This window comes from Lutra lutra, chromosome 7 (assembly GCF_902655055.1).
Source record: "Lutra lutra chromosome 7, mLutLut1.2, whole genome shotgun sequence".
NCBI lineage: Eukaryota > Metazoa > Chordata > Mammalia > Carnivora > Mustelidae > Lutra > Lutra lutra.
In genome coordinates, this window is record NC_062284.1 from 70,507,535 (window position 1) to 70,527,861 (window position 20,327).

At 41.7% G+C, this 20,327-nt stretch overlaps 1 protein-coding gene across 1 annotated transcript in view; it reads right to left on the bottom strand.

Annotated features, from left to right (window-relative positions):
* Positions 1-602: 602 nt before the first annotated feature.
* LOC125105117 (RNA polymerase-associated protein LEO1) overlaps positions 603-20,327 on the bottom strand; it is a 47,137-nt gene continuing 27,412 nt past the window's right edge. Inside the window, exons 7-12 of the mRNA XM_047738242.1 lie at positions 15,135-15,229; positions 14,426-14,560; positions 12,965-13,100; positions 10,442-10,628; positions 8,524-8,621; positions 603-840 (exon numbers count right to left, since the gene is read on the bottom strand). Coding sequence (XP_047594198.1) covers positions 736-840; positions 8,524-8,621; positions 10,442-10,628; positions 12,965-13,100; positions 14,426-14,560; positions 15,135-15,229 — 756 coding nt within the window. The 3' untranslated portion in view covers positions 603-735. The remainder of the gene's footprint in view (positions 841-8,523; positions 8,622-10,441; positions 10,629-12,964; positions 13,101-14,425; positions 14,561-15,134; positions 15,230-20,327) is intronic.

Below are 20,327 nucleotides of genomic sequence, written 5' to 3' on the forward strand. Positions count from 1 at the left end.
TTCCAGATATAATTAAGTCTACTGAATAGGACTGGTCCTAAACACACTGCTTGGTGTCCTAATATAAGGAGAGGAAGACCTGCAGAGACACAGAGGAGAGGAGACACATAAGGAGAGGAAGACATACAGAGACACAGAGCAAACAAAGGGAAATAACCCACGTAAAGACCAAGGAAAGAACAGAGTTCTGCTGCCAAAAGCCAAGGACTGCCAGGAGACCCCAAAAGCCAGAACACACAGCAAGGCAGATTCTTCCCTAGAGCTTTCAGAGGGAGAGTGGCCATGCCAGTACTTTGATTTAGGATTTCTAGACTTCAGAACTGTAAGAGAATACATTTCTGTGGTTTTAAGCTCCCAGTTTGTGGTACTGTGTTATAGCAGCCCTAACAAACTGAAACAAGCACAAGAAGCTCTTTTTGGGCCCTTAAACTCTGCACTCCAGAGGAATGCCTCACTTGCCTCACCTGACCCTGACTAGGAGGCTTCTTTGTGGGGGGTAGGGGAGGGGGAGAGCAGCAGGAATTCACTAAAACTTAAGACTTCCTGTGAAGTTTAAACAAAATCAACTTGCTTTAGATAAAGTAGATTTCCTGAACAGAGACTTGCTTTAAAAAAATTTTTATTACAATTAAAATTACACAAAAGCAAATCAATTCATTTCAATCAAAATAACTCATGTTTACATCATATTTAATAAACTGTACAAAAATACATAAAATGTTTTCACATTGTGCTTCAATCATCATCTTCTTCCTCTTCATCACTGATCACATACTTTTTATGCTTTTTACTCGCTTTATCATCATCTTCTGCTTTTCTCTTTCCAGAAGGTTCCCCTTCCTAAACAAATAAAAATTTTAAAAAATCTGAAAATCAATAGAAAATATTTCTAGGAAGATTTATCAAAAGTAGCTCTGACCTGAATGATCCTCTGAAAACACAAAATAAAATAATTTTTAAAATAAGAACATTTACCAAATGAATAAAACCAGTGGTGAAGGTCATGGCCAGTTCCCAGTACTAGAAGCATTAAAAAATGACAACTATCCAGAGCTAATTACAAACTAACCACAAAACAACCCAACTTCAGGACCGTAAGGAAGACCTAAGAAATTATAAGCAATCTCTTGGAAGGGAGGCCTTGTACATGGAGAAGGGCATACAGGGAAACTGGAAACTAGGTCTGCCCTGGGAATAGTTAGGGCTCTCCAAAGAAGTCTGCCTGTTAGAACCACTGATCCTGTTGAATATTTTTACTGTGATTGGGTGATTAAACTTTTCCTCTGCTTCCTCAGGATTTCACCTCTTTGTTATCTAAAATTCATTATTTTAGGGGCACCCTGATGGCTCAGTAGGTTAAGAGTCTGCCTTCAGCTCAGGTCATGATCCTGAGGTCTCCTGGGATAGAGCCCCACATGGGGCTCCCTGCTCAGCAGAGTCTCCTTCTCCCTCTCCCTCTGCCCTCCTCCCACCTGCTCATGCACTTTAATAAATAAAATCTTCAAACAAATAAAATTCAGTATTTTTTTTTTTAAGATTTTATTTAGTTATTTGACAGAGATCAGAAGTAGGCAGAGAGGCAGGCAGAGAGAGAGAGGAAGGGAAGCAGGCACCCTGCTGCGCAGAGAGCCCGACGTGGGGCTCGATCCCAGGACCCTGAGACCATGACCTGAGCCAAAGGCAGAGGCTTAACCCACTGAGCCACCCAGGCGCCCCAAAATTCAGTATTTTAAAGATCATTAATTTTTTAAAATAAAGATTTCCTATTTTGGATATACTAAAAACCCACATCATAAAAGTTTATAAAAATATTTAAAGAAGTTAAAGGTCTATTACACAAGTTCGCATTACTTAAAATTATGTATCATGTTCTAATAGAAACAATTCAGGAAGTTATATAAAAAAATTTTTTTTACAGAAAGATTTCAAATATATCAACATCTAAATAATATCAAATAGTGACTAAAATGAATTGGTACAGAATATGATACTCCAGAACTGCCTTAACCGTCTTCCTCATCAAAATTAAACAGGGTGAATAGTCAAAGGCTGAAGTTGGGGAAAGCCAGGCATCTCTGCTATGACCAGAGAAAGTTTCTGGATGCACAAGCTGGTGCATCTACTTCTTCTGATGGTCCCCATGGCTGGACTTCTGAGGAGCAAGATACCATCCCACACTTGCTTCCTGCTTTATTATCCCAAACGCATCCCCACAGACCTGAAGTGCCAAGGAGAATTCAAAGGGGAACGTTATGAACTCAAAAAAGAGTCAGAAGTCCTCCTGCACTTCCTTTCCAGCTGGCAACAGTCAAGTTATCTAAACAGCAGTGCTGGAAGATGGATCCCACCCCAGGATGTGACTAGTGCTCCTTCCTACCTCCTAGCCTGGAGCAAACCCAGACACTTCCCTTCTCTCCCAGCCCAACATCAGCACAGGCAAAGAGGACATTCAATCCCACCATTTGTCTTTTCACTAATTTTCAGCCAGAAGTCTAAAACACTTTACATGCAAGCCCCCTGAGGCACTGTTCCCTACATAAACCTCAGTTTATCCTTCAGCTCTAAAATTCTCTACGGAGTTTAGTTTGAGTGAACTAAAGAACTGGCATGGTACTTCTCACAGGTGGTAGAGCCTGAAACTGAGACACAGACTCTTAATTGCAGACAACAAACTGACGGTGACCAGAGGGGAGAGGGGCAGGGGGCTGGGTGACACAGTGATGGGGATGAAGGAGGACACCTGCTATGATGAGAACCAGGCACTGTATGGAACTGCTGCATCATTAAATTACCTGAAACTAATATTACAATGTATGTTAACAAACTGGACTTTAAAGAAAAAGTTTAAATAAAAAAGTATAAGGTGGGGGGCACCTGGGTGGCTCAGTGGGTTAAAGCCTCTGCCTTCGGCTCAGGCCATGATCCCAGGGTCCTGGGATCAAGCCCCGAATCGGGCTCTCTGCTCAGCAGGGAGTCTGCTTCCCCCTCTCTCTGCCTGCTTCTCTGCCTACTTGTGATTTCTGTCAAATAAATAAAATCTTTAAAAAAAAGTATAAGGTGGTAGAGCCTGTTCTAAAGGATGTGGGACAGGGCCCAGCGGCTAGAGATGGTCAGGGCCCTCCGAACATGTCCAACTGGCACCAATCCTAATCCACTGTCGGGGCTAAGAGGCTCCAGAATTCTGCTTGGGAAATCCTGCCAGGACTGATTTCCCCAGCAGCTACAGGCAAGCACGGTAAAGCACAGCAAAGGCAGGAAAGACTTAGTGAATGCCACCCTTCAGGGGACCTCATATTGTGCAAGTAAAAACGTGGGATTCTACTCTACTGAACTGCAGTGGAATAAATACCGGCGCCATGTATAAGTGCAACAAATGACAGAAATATTCCTGTTAGACTGAAGTATACTAACATAGCCAGGAATGCGAGTCCATATAGACACAGGAATAGCAGCCCAGTTTTGAAGGAATTGTCTTCCAACAATTTAAAACTAATTGTAACTAACTGTAATTATTTTTAAAACTCATTGACTAATTTTTTCATACTAATAAGCCAGTCCCCAGAGTTTATTTAACACAAAACATACCTAAGAATATATATAAATGCGAGTGTCTTCAAGTATGAGAGGCCAACACCAAGAATGTCAAAGGGTTCCAGGGAAATATATTCAGAATCTCAATCATGGGAAATCCTATCCTGGAGGGCAACCTGGGGCTATGCTGGATCCAAGTCACCCATGGTCCCATAAACAGAGAGCAAGGACCTCAAACAAGTAAAGGCAGGGTTGCCAAGGTGGGGAATGCAGGATCGGTGAGGGAGAACTGGGAGTGGAACCAGACCACTGGGCACCACCTTCTAAGTAATCCTCAGCAGGTCACCTCCTCCACCTAAGAAAGCTGAGGACTGGCCACGATCCCTTCCTTTCCATTGTCTTCATGTTTCTTTCTACTTGGGTCTTTCCTTTTTCCAGTTTTTCCTCTTCCCATTTTTCTACCTTTCAAGTTATTTAGGTTTTCTAAAGTTGTTTATTGCTTACAAAAGTAAGAGAGGATAAAAAAGCTACTTTTTCCCTTTCTTGTAACTTAGACCCTGTTGGGGAAGGGAAACAAGCATTTCCTGCTCAGATACTACATGTCACTGTGCTACCCACTTTTGTACCTGTTATTTATTATCATCCAACAACTTTGCAGGCAGCAAGCATAAATGCCACTGAAGAGATGAGGGAACAGACGTAGAAATGTGAGATGACTTGATCAAGGCTATACAAGTGACCAAGAGTCAATAATCCAGTTGATTATAATCCAGACTCATGCCCTCCCACCCACCCCCCCATTACAGAAAGCTCTATTGATAATGGTAGATCTCTGGGAACTTAGACTCTGCAAGTTCCCCAGCATCTCACCCAGGCTCCTGCTGTCTGGATGCGGCTTAGCATATAGACGGGGAGAGGGACCTAGAGCAGGTCTGACCCCTACCTTCTCTCTCCCACTGACACCCACAGCCAGGACTTGAGTAGTGAGGAGAAGGTGGCCAAGGCATGAGAGGTCCAGGCAGAAGAAAAATCTTTGTTGTCATGAAAGGGGAAGGGAAGAGTACAGGAAGCCCTACCATTATATCTGGGTGAGGAAGGTAGAGGGTAGTTTGGGTAATAAACAGCTAGGAGGCATCCACAAGAGGCATTTGTAAGTCAGGAGGTTATAGGTTTTCTCAGCCTAGAAGGTGGCTACATGATGGATCACATTTAAAAATCTCATTTCCAGGGTGCCTGGGTGGCTCAGTTAAGCCTCTGCCTTCGGCTCAGGTCATGGTCCCAGGGTCCTGGGATGGAAGCCCGAATCAGGCTCTGCTTACCAGGGAGCCTGCTTCCCCCTCCCCCTCTGCCTGCCTCTCGCCTACTTGTGACCTCTCTCTCTCTCTGTGAAATAAATAAAATCTTTTAAAAAATAAATAAATAAAAATCTCATTTCTGAGAATACTAGAGAGAAACAGAAGTTCCATGGCAAATCTCAATTTTCATTCACAGTTTCTGCTTGCCAAGAAATAAAATAGCATCTGCTTAGATGAGGCTTCCCGTTTGCCAACAGTGCCACACACTATAAACCCATCATTAAGATGCTTCCTATATAATTTAAAACAAATATGTTGCAGAATAATTTGACAATTTCTGTCTAGTTATCTTCCATAGCATGCCACTTCAAACAAAGACTGGGAAATGTTAAATATTATGACTAACAAACAATAATGCAACATAGTACTCTGCTTCACATAAGAGCCTCACAGAAGTTTATAGTTCACAGAAAACCAAAACGATCAAAATACCTTAAAACCACGTGTAACAGAAATGCAACATCTATGCCCTTCAATATGACAAAACAATCCCTCCCTCCCATTGAAAATAATTAACAATAATGGGGAAAATATAAACAAATCAATGTGATGGCAAGAAAATAAGGCATAATTACAGGCCAAAAATCAAGTGAAACCAAGAGATAAGTAGAGCACTAATGCAGGCTTTCTCTCTGAAGACCTTTACCAAACTGTGACGATCAGCTTTGGTTTTTATGCTCCATGGGTGCTGAGTACAGGAGACAAACACCAGTTGGAGCAGTTTAATAGTAGACCCCAAAGGACTACACCTTTGGTATAAAGGCAAACCAGAAATAAGCCCAGGCCCACTTTGAGGCAATGATCTGTAGATTTTTTTGGTAAAGGGCCAGATAATAAATGTCTTGGGCTTTGGTAAGACACACGGTTTCTGTTTTAACTATTCAACTCTGCCCCTGTAGCAAAAAACATTCATAGATAATACATAAATGAATAAGCATGCCTGGTTTCTAACAAAACTTTATTTTAAAAAATGGTTGGCAGGGAGCGCCTGGGTGGCTCAGTGGGTTAAAGCCTCTGCCTTCGGCTCAGGTCATCATCCCAGGGTCCTGGGATGGAGCCCCACATCGGGCTCTCTGCTCAGCAGGGAGCAGAAGCCTGCTTCTCTGCCTACTTTCTGATTTCTGTCAAATAAATAAAATAAAATCTTTAAAAAAAAAAAAAATGGTTGGCAGGCTAGTGAGCTGTCATTGGCCACGAACAAGTTTGTATGAGCCAAGCGTAACGTAGAGAGCCGCTGAATCAGTACATTTCATACTTGAAACTAAAGGAACATGGTGTGTCAGCTGTATACTTCAATTTAAAACAAAAAGTTGGCGTGCTCAATTTTCTCACATACACAAGTTTGTGTGTAATTGAATTATTTGAAGAATGAACAGGATTTTGGAGAAAAAAAAATAACCTAGAACCAAGTAATATGAGAAAGCTGCTTCCACAGAATGAGAGTTAAAGTCACTGGCTGGATCACAGGATATCTGTCATCATTACGAAACAGAAAAAATTAATCAATTCTAGGAAAATTCATAACCTCAAGTCAGAATTCTCACTTCCAGGTAATCTAAAAAGACCTCATTTAAAGTATACTTTAAAGTGATCCCAGGTAGCTGGGGTGCCTGGGTGGCTCATTTGGTTAAGTGTCTGACTCTTGATTTGGGCTCAGGTCATGATCTCTGGGTTGTGGGATCAAGACCTGCTTTGGGCTCTGTGCTGGTGTGTGGAGCCTGCCTTAGATTCTCTCACTTCCTCTGCACTCCCCACTCCTGCTCTTAAATACATACATACACGGGGGCGCCTGGGTGGCTCAGCGGGTTAGGCTGCTGCCTTCGGCTCAGGTCATGATCTCAGAGTCCTGAGATCGAGTCCCGCATCGGGCTCTCTGCTCAGCGGGGAGCCTGCTTCTCCTGTCTCTCTGCCTGCCTCTCTGCCTGCTTGTGATCTCTCTCTGTCAAAATAAATAAATAAAATCTTTAAAAAAAAAAAAAATACATACATACATAACATGAAGTGATCCTAGGTGGATGATATTCAATGCACCCAGCAGAGGCGAATCTAAATCTTTATAGGAATGCATCAATCTAGATACCTCAAAAATTCCCATTGATCTGAGCTAAGTAAATCAATCACTTAATCCCAGGACACACAGAGAAATAAGAAATAAGTCATCAGGAAATAGAGCCAGTAAATGGGCAATAAAATCACACATGTAAAGATTTCAGACACTGGAATTATCAGACATAAAAGACTATATATACATAGGTTTAAAACATTTAAAGACCTAAAAAGGAGAAACTGGAAATATGAGTTAGGGGAAAGAGTTTTTAAAATGACCAATTTGAAAAAGAAACTACAACTAAGCATTTTGTAAATGGCCAATTTGAGAAAGAAACTAAACCTCTACAGATGAAAACTAAAACAAAATAAAAATTCAATGAAAGAGATTAACAACATGAGACACAGGTGAAGACAGGGGCAGTGAACCAAAAGAGGGCTCTAAAGAAATATCACAGAATGCAGAGAAAAAAACACAAGGGAAATAGGAAAGACAGTTTGAGAGTTGTAGAGAACAGAGAAGGAACAGGCATTTAATCAGTTTCATAAAGGAAGGACAGAAAGAATGGTACAGAATATCTGAAAAATTGACAACCGAGAAATTTTCGGAACTAATGATGAATTCACATTCAGAAACAAATCCCAATCAGAAAAATAAAAGGAAATACCAAAGAGATGTCACAATACAATCAGGAACACCAAAGGTAAAAAGAGATCTAAAAAGACTCAACTAAAAGAAGTCCTGGGGACGTAAGGTATAGCATGGTGACTATAGTTAAAAAATCATTATTGAATATTTGAAAGTTGCTAATAGCATAGGCCTTAAAAAGGACCTTAAAAGTTCCTACCACAAGAAAAAAAGTTTGTAACTATGTGTGATGAATGTTAACTAGATTTACTGTGGTGATCATTATGCAATATATACAATTATTGACTCAATCATTATATTGGACATCTAAAACTAATGTTACATGTCAATTACACTTCAAAAAAGGACTTAAAATTTCTCAGCACCTGTATTCTTATCATTTGGAAAGGATACTATTAAAAACATTAAGTTAAAATATTTTAAAATTACTTTGAAATAATTTATTATTTTGATAAAAATTTAATTTAATAATTTAATTAATACTACTCAAATACTATTTTATCTAAGGAAAAAAAAGATTTTTCTACCATAAGAATTGTTTCTATAATTAAAAACTAAATATTGAAAATAAAAACAAAAGAAAGAGAAGACATAAAGACCCTGATCTACCCACACTGAATAATTTCTAGTGTCTAATCAAGCCTTGGTAGCTCAGGACCCCGATGCTTCCTCAGAGGCCTTTCCATCCCCCTAGGATACCCACCGGGCCAGTGCACCCTGCAAGCTAACACCTTCTTCCATACCCAGTGAGAGGTCTCCTCTGAGCAGCCTTGCAACCTCCGCCTGAGCACAGGGGTCAGACCCTCCTCTGGCCGCTCCTGCTCCTGCCACTTCCTTTATCTGACTTTCAGCAAAGCAGACAGACATCTGTCTGTGCCTCTGGGCGGGAGTGGACTCGAGGACACAGGGTAAACCCCTAGCATTGGATACGTTTGTTTTTACCTCATCACTGGTCAGTTTCTTGGCTTTGAGTAATCTTTGAGCCTTATCTTCTTCTGATCCCTCATCACTGTCTGACGAATAGATTCTGGCTCGTTCCTCTGAAAGCAAAGGAATTATTTGTGAGTAACTTTCTAAGATGGTGATCTGTTCATTTCTGGATTTTTCTTCTGATGATTATCTTTAGTTCCTTCTGTACATTTTTCCAGAAGAAACAAATCCCTAAAAATTTTTTGATTTAAAAATAAATGTAAGATTAGTATGCTGAAGTGAAGCACTTACCCTCTCAAAATACAAGAATGGTTCGTCTGACGAGTTTTAAGTATGAAAAAGGCTGTGTGCAAGGTCACTAGCGACACAAACACCAGTAACTCTTCCGGAACAAGCTACTGACACCCAAGTCATTCTTTCATGGGGGATAACTGTTAATTCCAAAATAAGCTTTGAAGGTAAAAAACAAGTAGTGGCTTCCCAGTCCTGTAAAGACCATTCGTTGCCATATGGACATTTAAAAGGAGATGGACATGAGTAACAGTCTGCATGGATGTCCCAGTCCTGGTCAAACTCAGGATGGAATCAAGCACAGCTGACTTTATACCAACCTGTTGGCAAGCGAACCCGGAATCCTCCCTGGGACTTAATGAACGCTAATGAACCGGTCAGGTTTTTAATCTCTGGAGAACTGAGTATTGTATCTCTCTCTACCTAAAAGCATCCTCAATTTTTTTGTTTTTATTCAGTTTTTATGTGGTTTATTTCCACAATTAATCTTTACTGTGGGAAATTAGCACTAACAAAAAAATCATCTCTGTACTGTAGGGCCAAAATAAGTTAACAGGCAGGCAAGAAGGGTGTGATAGCTCCTGAGAACAAATGCAGTCACTGCAAGAAAAGGAGAAAGGAGTTTTATAGGATGGCACAGGGGAAATTCGAGTATTCTTAAAATCTGTCACTCAGTAAGGACTAAACTAGGATGCATGGTCCCCCGCGGTATACCTTACACTGTACAGTGGTTCCCAGAGCTCTATCAGGTTCCTCTAGGGAGGACCGGAGTTTCATTTTACGGATGGGGAACAAGTTCTGCAGAGATATGAAGACACTTGCCTGAAGCTGAGGACTGGTAAGAAGAGTCACAGTGGTTTTAGGTCACATTTATGTAGTACTCGAATGCACCAGGCACCGGGCAAAGTACTTTAAATGTATTATGTCACTTAATTCTCAAAACCACCTCACTTTTGTAAGTACTGCCATTATTAATAGGTTGGGTTTTTTTTCCCTGATGGAGTAACAGGAGGTAGGTATTGTAACTTCCCATAAGTCATCCAACTGAAGAGCGGCAGAACTGAGAGCTGGCAGAGTCAGGCCTTCTATTCCAGCTTCTGTCTGCGGGCTGCGGGGAAGTCTCTGGATGCAGTGCTGTGGTTGAGACCAATGCCTCAGGAGTCCAATGACCCTGGTTCAAGGACTGTCCACTTACCATCTCAACACTTACCATCTTACCAATTGACCCTCTCAAAGTCTCCGTCCCCCCAGTAAGAACAAGACCGCAGTTCTTCCAGGCTCACCTCGAAGAATTCTGCAATGTCTAGTTCAGCAGCCCTTGAAATGTATCACTCATTAATACCAGTTTCTCAAAAATAAAAAGTCCAGGGGCACCTGGGTGGCTCAGTTGGTGAAGTGTCCAACTACTGATTTCGGCTCAAGTTGTGATCTCAGGGTTGTGAAATCAACCCCCATGTGAGGCTCTGTGCTGGGTGTGGAGCCTGCTTAGGATTCTTTCTCTCCCCCTGCCCCTCCCACTACCAGCTCTCTCTAAAAAAACAAATCAATAAAATACCCAGTGATGGCATTCAGAGTAGGCCAAATGCAAAGATAAATTCCTGAACCCCAAATTTATGAAATTAGACTTCTGCACACTCACCTCGAATGCCCCCTTTATATCGGTTTTTAATGGCAGCCAAGCTGATGGACTCCTCGCCTTCCTCCTCCTCATCATAGCGATCAGGTTCTAGGTAACTAGCACTCAGCCCCCGCTGGTGCTGTTTCTCTCTCATTCGGCGCTGCTGAGATTCCCGACGAATAGAAGCCCTCAAACGTTCTTCTTCTTTCTGCAAAGAAGCAAATAATACACTGAACTTTAAAAAATGAGCTAGTTTATTGCCCACTTAAACTACTTTTACTTTTAAGAACCTGTAAATGCCCAGCCCAGGATAACACCTAGTTCTGCAGTCCTCCCCATGCCACATCCGTTACCTCACACCGTGATCACTCAGTGCAGTTGAGTTCCAAGGCATGAAGGGAACACAGGGTGAAGGGGCAGAAGGCCCCCTCATGCTAACACCCAATCAGATCCAGCACAGACGTGGCCTCGGGAGCTGCAGTGTCCCCCGTGCTGCCAGGCAGAGCCCAGAGAGCAGCGAGCAGCCTGAGGAACCTCAGCCCAGTGGACACCTGAGGGAGGCTGTGTCTGCTGACCCGAGACAGACACCTGGCGTGCTCGCGCTCCACCGAACTACAGTGGTGCACAGATGGTCCTGTCTGGGCCCCTCCCCGCCAGAGAGCTTCCTCATAGCTCCTGATGACAGGACGGGGAGGCGCTGGTAGGGGAGGATCCCTGAGCCCCAAAGCAGAACAGTCACACACGTCCTCCGCCTGGCCATTCACAGTGTTTACAAGGTAGAGACAGAATATGAGAGGTCAGGGTTATTACGGCATTTCTTTGAATTCCTCATTTAATTGCTATTACTACACACAACTCTATGATGCTAGACATTCTATGCAGGGAACTTTTCAGTAAAGTTGTACAGAGTACAGAAGAAAAATCACTGTTGGTACAACCGGGATTAACAACTAGCTAATTCCTTATGCATTTCCATGGAAACTGGGGAAGTGGGGAAGGACCTGGGGTATCTTTCAAGGTGGTCCAGAGGGTTCTTCCAATAATGCTGAGACCAGAGTCTGAAGGTTCCTGTAGCTACCTCGGCTTGAGGAGAAAAGGCTAGGAAATGAGGCAAGAAGTAAGGCTCCAAAGCCAATGTGCCCCCACACTACTGGGTTAGACACCGCTATGAACCTGGTTTAGTTAACCTGCCTCCATGAACAAAATATGAGAAGGAAGAGAAAGCAGGGGCCCAGGGCCAGGCCATCTGCAGAGTCTGACTGCCAGAGTGTCTTTGCCTCACTGTGCTCTGGTGCACTCGGGAATGGAATCCCATGAAGCAGGCAGGGCAATGCGTGAGATCTAGCAGGTATCAGAGAATGAAACTATTCGACTGCATCCAGCTTCTTTTTTTTTTTTTTTTTTAAAGATTTTATTTATTTTATTTGACAGACAGAGATCACAAGGAGGCAGAGAGGCAGGCAGAGAGAGAGGGAGGAGGAAGCAGGCTCCCTGCCAAGCAGAGAGCCCGATGCGAGGCTCGATCCCAGGACCCTGGGATCATGACCTGAGCCGAAGGCAGAGGCTTTAACCCACTGAGCATCCAGCTTCTTAAAGCAAGTGCTGCACGAAAAGCCAACGGTGTCAATATACACATCCACCCTCATCACTGGGACAGTGCCCCTGCATGGGTGCATGCCTCACCAGCAGTTGTGGCGACTCAAAAAGGCACAACATTATAAACAGACCTTCGCCCGATTCTCCTTAGGCATGTTCCCACTTAAACTTCTTGTCTGTTTTTATTCTATTTTAGACTACATTGCTAGCATTTCTACTACTTTATGACACAGATATAGCTCAGTGAATCACCTCTGAAATTCTACACCAATGTTCAGATCTTCACACCCCAGTTTGTTCCTGAACCGTCAGGACCTGGTGAGTGAAACCCAAGCCCTCACGTCTATTTTGTGACCATCACCACATCACTCTTGCTTGGCAAATGCTTCGGGAATTGATCCGGCTCCCTGCCCATGCCGTCACGAGGGGAAAAAAGGTGGGTAAGGGATGAGAAACAAAGACTTGGGAAATGCTATTCTTAACATACAGCTATACCTCATTTTATTGCACTTTGCAGATACCATGTTTTGTTTTGTTTTTTTTTTACAAATTGAAGGTTTGTGGCAACCCAGCACCAAGCAGGTCCATATGCATAATTTTTCCAGCAGCACCTGCTGTGTTTCTGTATATTTTGGTAATTCTTGCAATATTTCAAATTTTTTCATTATTCTATTTGTTATGGCGATCTGTGATGAGTGGTTATGACTTGAAAAGCTCAGATGATAGTTAGCAAAAAAGCTTTAAACTAAGATATGTACATTTTTTAAGACATAATGGTATTGCACGCCATGGCGTAAACATGTTTTATATGTACTGAGAAACAAAAAAATTCATTTGATTCTACTTTACTGCAATATTCACTTTACTGCAGAGGTCTGGAACAAAACCTGCAGTTTCTCTGAGGCATGACTGTACCAAAAATCCCAGGATAACGTGTAGCAAATGAACCTTAATCATCTCTGTGCGCTGACATTCAGGATCACGACCAGCCATCGGTAAGATTCTAATCTTCTGTGTCTTGGAGCATCTATCCGCAAGTGACAGGGTCATCTTTCTGTGTGTGGCACTGTCTGTAGAGTGAGGTCTGCAGGAAATGAACAAAAATGTCAGTTTACCAGATTTATCTGTGAGTCAGTCACATCATCAACATCACCAAAACGAGAGACCAGACACCATTTCCTATTCTCCAGCAAAAAATAGGCAAGGATGGGGCGCCTGGGTGGCTCAGTGGGTTAAAGCCTCTGCCTTCAGCTCAGATCATGATCCCAGGGTCCTGGGATTGAGCCCCGCATCGGGCTCTCTGCTTGGCAGGGAGCCTGCTTCCTCCTCTCTCTCTGCCTACTTGTGATCTCCGTCTGTCAAATAAATAAATAAATAAATAAAAATAGGCAAGGATGCTCAACTGCATATACTAGGTGAGGGACTGCAAACCTTCTTCATCCTGTGGCTCACTGGAACATTCTTATCTTACAAGTGAAAAACAAAAGCTGGAGTAAAAGTCTTGACAAGACATGATCACCCTCCAGAATCAGTAAATACATGGGTTGAAGGAGCATTTACTTAAAACTAAGTGCCAAGCAATGTGCTTCACATTTTATAAGTGAAATGACTTCACTGTCACAGCCACTCTATAATTATTCCTTTTTATGTATCAGGTAAATGAGGCAGAGAGGATGAGAAAGTTGCACAGGGTCACACAAGGGGAAGTGAGACAGAAATACGGGTCTGATTCTGAAAGCCTCTACTTCTGACCACTACAATCCTCAAAAAGCTAAGTCATAACCAAGATCATTAAAGATAAACATTACCCAAGGAGGATGATCGGCTTCGAATCAAGAAAAAGAAAATAAAAACATCTCAGTGTAGTGCTTACCCATCTAAAGAAGGGAAATGCTCTCACCAGCTGACCTGAGTGTCCTGGGCTGCTCAGGGGACACATCCCTGCAGAGCTACTGGCGCTGCAGCCTCAAGAACGGGATGGCCCCAGCCTCCACACCCAACTCACTGCCTTTCCTCTGACTGCATGCACACTACCAACCTCCAGCTACCAGTTAGTCTTCCAGATCAATTTTATTTAATAAAAAAAGAAAGAAAGAAAGAAAAAAAAGACACGTTGACCAGCAAGTATTCTAGGCCTCCTGGCAGTTATAGTCATCACTGGAATTAATAAATTAACACTGTGGTTTACAAAACAGTCTCTTCTAAGTTTTTTCATCATGACCTGGTTCCCTATGAAATAGCAACTTCTAGTGCACTTGACAGAACAGCCTCTGAGCCTTCAGAGCTGAGAACCAGACACTAGTCCTTGGTGAACTATATGGACGGTTATGTCAAATCAGGAGTCAAGTATTTTGGACAGTATCTATATTCACTGCTTTTACTGTAAAAACAGTAGTTTCTAATAGTTACCTGAATGTGAGTTTGGTTTTAAAAACGGCTTGTCCCTGTAGACCAGTACCTTGTCTTATAAAAAGATGATTGTGATCTCCCTGTAGTGGAGCTTTGTAAACATCAAACACTTCATTGCCTAAATGCAGAGACATGCTGAAAAGAAGGAACACTTCGGACGTTAAAGTCATAAAGCTTTATTCTACCATTTCACTTTACTTAAATTGTGACTCAACTGCTACTTTCTCTCCTTTCACAGAGTTCAGAAGGAGAGGAAAAAAGTAGACATGATACATATTAGAAACCACCTACACAGAGTAACATATGTTGTATGTTTCTGGTTTACAAACAAAGCCTGCCGAGAAGGAAAGCATGCTCTAATGGGTACTCAGTCTCTACTACTTTCCCAGTGAAAGGTAGTTTTTCTAACTTGTTACCTTACAGTGAGCAGCTGGCGATGGGCAGGGGAGCTGGTCTAACATTTCCAAACTATTATGCTGTGGCCAGAGAGGATGACCACATTTTTGGCCTATTTCTAATGTCTTTCACCAGCCGGTCCAACATTCAACTACCTATTTACTTTTCTCAGGTCTTCTGTGCAATGCCAGAGACCAAGCAATGGAAACCCTTTAATAAGATGTATCCCCCAAATAAGGTTTTCTTCTGAAGTTTCACCTTTCCCAGCCACATTCCAGGTATTTCAATGTTTTTCAAGGCATTTTGAGCTTACCTCCCATCTGACCACTTGACGATCCGAGCATTGCTTTCTTTGATTTCATTTCCTTCCTCATCCCGACGTATCCTCCATCTTATCGTATTTTCTACCTGGTTCAAAACACAAGTACCTTAGAATGCTGTAGTTTAATGTTTCTTTTTCCTCAAGAGACACATAATCATAGCATTTCTGTCACACACTTAGTGACAGAAAAACAGACAATACTGAAACCCTCTTGTTATAATCAACTAGAGAAGTTGAATAAATTAACAATAGGAAAAACAATTAGCCTAACTTCTGAGTTCCTAGTGCTGGAATCAAAAAGGAAGCTGAGGGCCAGAGCATTCGAGCTAATGCTAAATCCATAGCAGCCCTAGGATATGTAAAGAAAGAGCTCATAGTAAAAGCTATGAGGACAGGAAGTAAGACTTGAGGCCACAGGAATTAGCAATTTAGACTTGAGGCTCCCTCTATAAAGAAGGTCTTCGGGGCGCCTGGGTGGCTCAGTGGGTTAAGCAGCAGCCTTAGGCTTAGGTCATGATGCCTGGGTCCTAGGTTCGAGTCCCACATCGGGCTCCCCCTACTCTGCAGGGATCCTGCTTCTTCTTCTCCCTCTGCCTGCCACTCCCTCTGCTTGTACTCTCTGTCAAATAAATAAATAAATAAAATCTTTAAAAAAAAAAAAAAAGAAAGAAAGAAAGAAAGAAAGGTTCCCCCGTAAAGCTAAAAACGAAATAAATGTAGGACCAAAAACCTTTGCCCAGGGAAATAGGGAAGTTCCCCAAATATGAGTAAGGAAAAAAACAGCACCCAAGAAGATTAAAAACCCAGGGTTTTTTTTTAAAAGGTTTAGAATCTAACTTTGTCTTGATTGCATGTGGTAGAAACACCAGGTGGTTCTGGAAAACATTCAAGAGCTTCTAAAATGAAAACCTACTGAAATTAAAAACTCAATGGGAATGGGGCACCTGGGTGGCTCAGTTATTTAAGAATCTGACTCCTGATTTCAGCATAGGTCATGATCTCAGGGTCCTGAGATCAAGCCCTGTGTTGGGCTCCATACAGAGCAGTGTGTCTGACTGAGATTCTCTCTCCTTCTCTCCCTGCCCTTCCCCACACCCCCTCAAATCACTCTCTCTCTAAAATAAATAAATAAATCTTTAAATGGTAAACTCATCACCGACAAAGCAGGAAAGACTATCCAAGAGAAGAAGTCTCTTTAACAAATGGTGTCAGGAAAACTGGACAGCAACATGCAGAAGAATCAAACTGGACCACTTTCTTACACCATACACAAAAATAAATTCAAAATAGATAAAAGACCTAAATGTGAGACAAGAACCCATCAAAATCCTAGAAGAGAACACAAGCAGAAACCTCTCTGATCTAGGCCACAGCACTTCTTATTAGACACGTCACCAAAGGCAAGGGAAACAAAAGCAAAAAATGAACTGATGGGACCTCATCAAGACAAAAAGCTTCTGCACAGCAAAGGAAACAATGAACAAAACTGAGAAGGAGCCTATGGAATAGGAGAAGCTAACTGCAAATGACGTATCTGATACAGGGTCAGTATCCAAAATCTATTAAGGACTTACCAAAACTCAACACCCAAAACACAAATAATCCAGTTAAGAAATGGACAGAAGGGGGCACCTGGGTGGCTCAGTGGGTTAAAGCCTCTGCCTTTGGCTCAGGTCATGATCTCAGGGTCCTGGGATCGAGCCCCGCATCGGGTTCTCTGCTCTGCGGGGAGCCTGCTTCCCTCTCTCTCTGCCTGCCTCTCTGCCTACTTGTGATCTCTCTCTCTCAAATAAATAAATAAAATCTTAAAAAAAAAAAAAAATGGACAGAGGACATGAATAGACACTTTTCTAAAAAAAAGACACCCAGATGGCTAACATACCCATGAAAAGATGCTTAACATCACTCATCATCAGGGAAATGCAAATCAAAACCACAATGGGTATCACCTCGCACCTGTCAGAATGGCTAAAATAACATAGCAAACAACAGGTGTTAACAAGGATATGGAGAAAGGGGAACCCTCTCACACTGTTGGTGGGAATGCTAACCTGCAGCCACTCTGGAATACTTTTTAACTTTAAAAAGTTAAAAAATAGAACTACCCTATGATCTAGTTATTGCACTAAGTAAGATACAAGGGGTACTGAAAGGGTACACACACCCTGATAATTATAGTAGCATTATCAACAACAGCCAAACTATGGAGAGAGCCCAAATGTCCATTGACTGGTGAACTGATTAAGAAGATGCAGTATATGGGGCACCTGGGTGGCTCAGTGGGTTAAAGCCTCTGCCTTCAGCTCAGGTCATGATCCCAGGGTCCTGGGATGGAGCCCCGCATCGGGCTCTCTGCTCAGCAGGGAGCCTGCTTCCTCCTCTCTCTCTGCCTGCCTCTCTGCCTACTTGTGATCTCTGTCTGTCAAATACATAAATAAAATCTTAAAAAAAAAAAAAAAGATGCGGTATAGAGTCTGGGCAAGATGGCAGAGGAGTAGCGGACTGAAATGACATCAGGTGGCAGTTCAGCTAGATAGTTCTCAAACCATTCTGAACACCTACAAACTCAACAGAAGATCAAAGAGAAGAGCAGCCAATTTTAGGAACAGAAAATCAACCACTTTCTGAAAGGTAGGACATGCAGAGAAGTAAATCCAAGGCGATGGAAAGATAGACCGTCGAGGAGGGGCCGGCTCCCAGCAAGCGGTGGCACAGTGGAGCACAAAGTCAGAACTTTTAAAAGTCTGCTCCACTGAGAGACACTGCTCCAGAGGCTAAGTGGGGGTGGAGCCCTCACAGGGACAGTGGGGTCTCAGGTCCCACAGGGTCACAGAAGGATCAGGGGAGTCTGAGTGTGGCAGAGCTGCCAGGTATCGGAGTGGGGAAGTGGACTACAGAGGCAGAGCTGAGGAGTGAGTTCTCGGCTTGGGATTACCTTGAATTGTGATCCTAGGCACAGTTGGACCACTGCTCTTTGAGCAGGGACCCCACAAGTGGCAGACACAGGAAGACTCACCTTCCTCCTCTGGAAGCAGTAATCTGCTGGGTTTGGAGACTCCAAACAGGCCCATGCATCAGAGACAGAAATGCTCGGTCACAGGCAGGGTGAGCCCAGAGCGTGGCCTGAGACCAGGGAGACGGAGGGATTGATGGCTTTTCTCCGAGGGCGAACTGAGGAGTGGGGCCCTGAGCTCTTGGCTACGAAGGCCGGAGATTGGGAGGCCACCATTTTCATTCCCATCTTCCAGAGCTCTACAGAAACCGTACGAAAGCTCCTGAGAGCGAACCAGAGCAGATTACTTAGCCTGGCTCCTGACAAAGGCGGTGCAATTCTGCCTCAGGCACAGACATTTGAGAATCCCCTTGGGCAAAGACATTTGAGAATCCTGGCAAGAGGACCCTCTCCCAGAAGATCAGCAAGAACATCCAGCAAGACCAAGCTCACCAATCAAGGAGAAGAGCAGAATTCCAGAGGAGGGGAAAGCAAAGCATGGAATTCATGGCTTTCTCCCCATGATTCTTTAGTCTTGCAAAATTAATTAAATTAAAAAAAATTTTTTTTCTTATTCTAATTTTTTTAACTTTTCCTCTTTTGTCTTTTAACATTTTTTAACTAGCTTACCTTAACAGTATCTTTCTAAAAAAAAAAAAATCTTTTTAAACCCTACATTATTATAGTCATATTTTACCCTTCATTGTATTTAACCTTATTTTTTGTATACATATAGGGGTTTTTTTCCTAAAAAATTTTGGGATACAATTTCTTCTAATAGATCAAAATATACCATAAATCTAGCACAGGGCTTTGTTCTTGTCTCCAGCCTGAGCACATTCTCTCCCCCCACCCTTTTTTTTCTTCTTTTTCCAGCCAACTTATCTTATCAATTCCTTTTTTAGAATATTTAAAAAATTTTCATCTTTACAATCATATTCCATCCCTTCCTCATGTTTACCCTTATTTTTGTATGTGTGTATATATACACACACACATACACACACACACACACACATTTATATATATATATATATATATATATATACATATATATATATGTTTTTCTTTAATATTTTGGGAGGTAGTTTCTTCTAAGAGACCAAAATACACCCAAAATCAAGTGGGTAGAGTTGTTCTATTCACCAGTCTAATTTATTTATTTATGTGTATGTGTGTGCTTGTAATTTAAATATGTATATATTTAAATTTATGTGTGTATATATGTGTATATATGTAAATATATGTGTATATTTAATATACATATATATAAATATATGTGTATATTTAATATACATATATATAAATATATACATATATTTAATATATGCATATATTAAATATATGTATATATTTAAGTTATAAACACACACACACATATATATATATGTGTGTGTATATATATATATATATATATATTTTTTTTTTTTTTTTTTAATTTCTTTTTAACCTCCTTTCTTCTCCCCCCAGCTTGGGGTCTCCTCTGATTTGGTTAGCGTACATTTTTCTGAGGTCTTTGCCACCCTTTTAGTATTTTATTCTCTCATTCATATATTCTTATCTGGATAAGATGACAAGGCTGAAAAACTCACCACAAAAAAAAAAAAAAAACAAGAAGCAGTACTGACAGCTAGGGACCTAATCAATACAGACATTGATAATATGTCAGATCTAGAGTTCAGAATGACAATTCTCAAGGTGCTGGCTGGGCTTGAAAAAGGCATGGAGGATATTAGAGAAACCCTATCTGGATGAATAAAATCCCTTTCTGGAGAAATAAAAGAACTAAAATCTAACAAAGCTGAAATCAAAAAAGGAATTAATGAGGTGAAATCAAGAATGGAGGCTGTTACTGCTAGGATAATTGAGGCAGAAGAGATAATTTAGTGATATAGAAGACCAAATGATGAGGAATAAAGAAGCTGAGCAAAAAAGAGACAACAACTGGACGACAAGGGTAGAATTCGAGAAGTGATACCATGATACGAAACAATATTAGAATAATTGGGATTCCAGAAGAAGAAGAAAGAGAGAGGGGACAGAACGTATATTGGAGCAAATTATAATAGAGAATTTCCCTAATATGGCAAAGGGAACAAGCATCAAAACCCAGAAGACACAGAGAACCCACTCTCAAAATCAATAGAAATAGGTCCACACCCCATTATCTAATAGTAAAACTTACTAGTCTT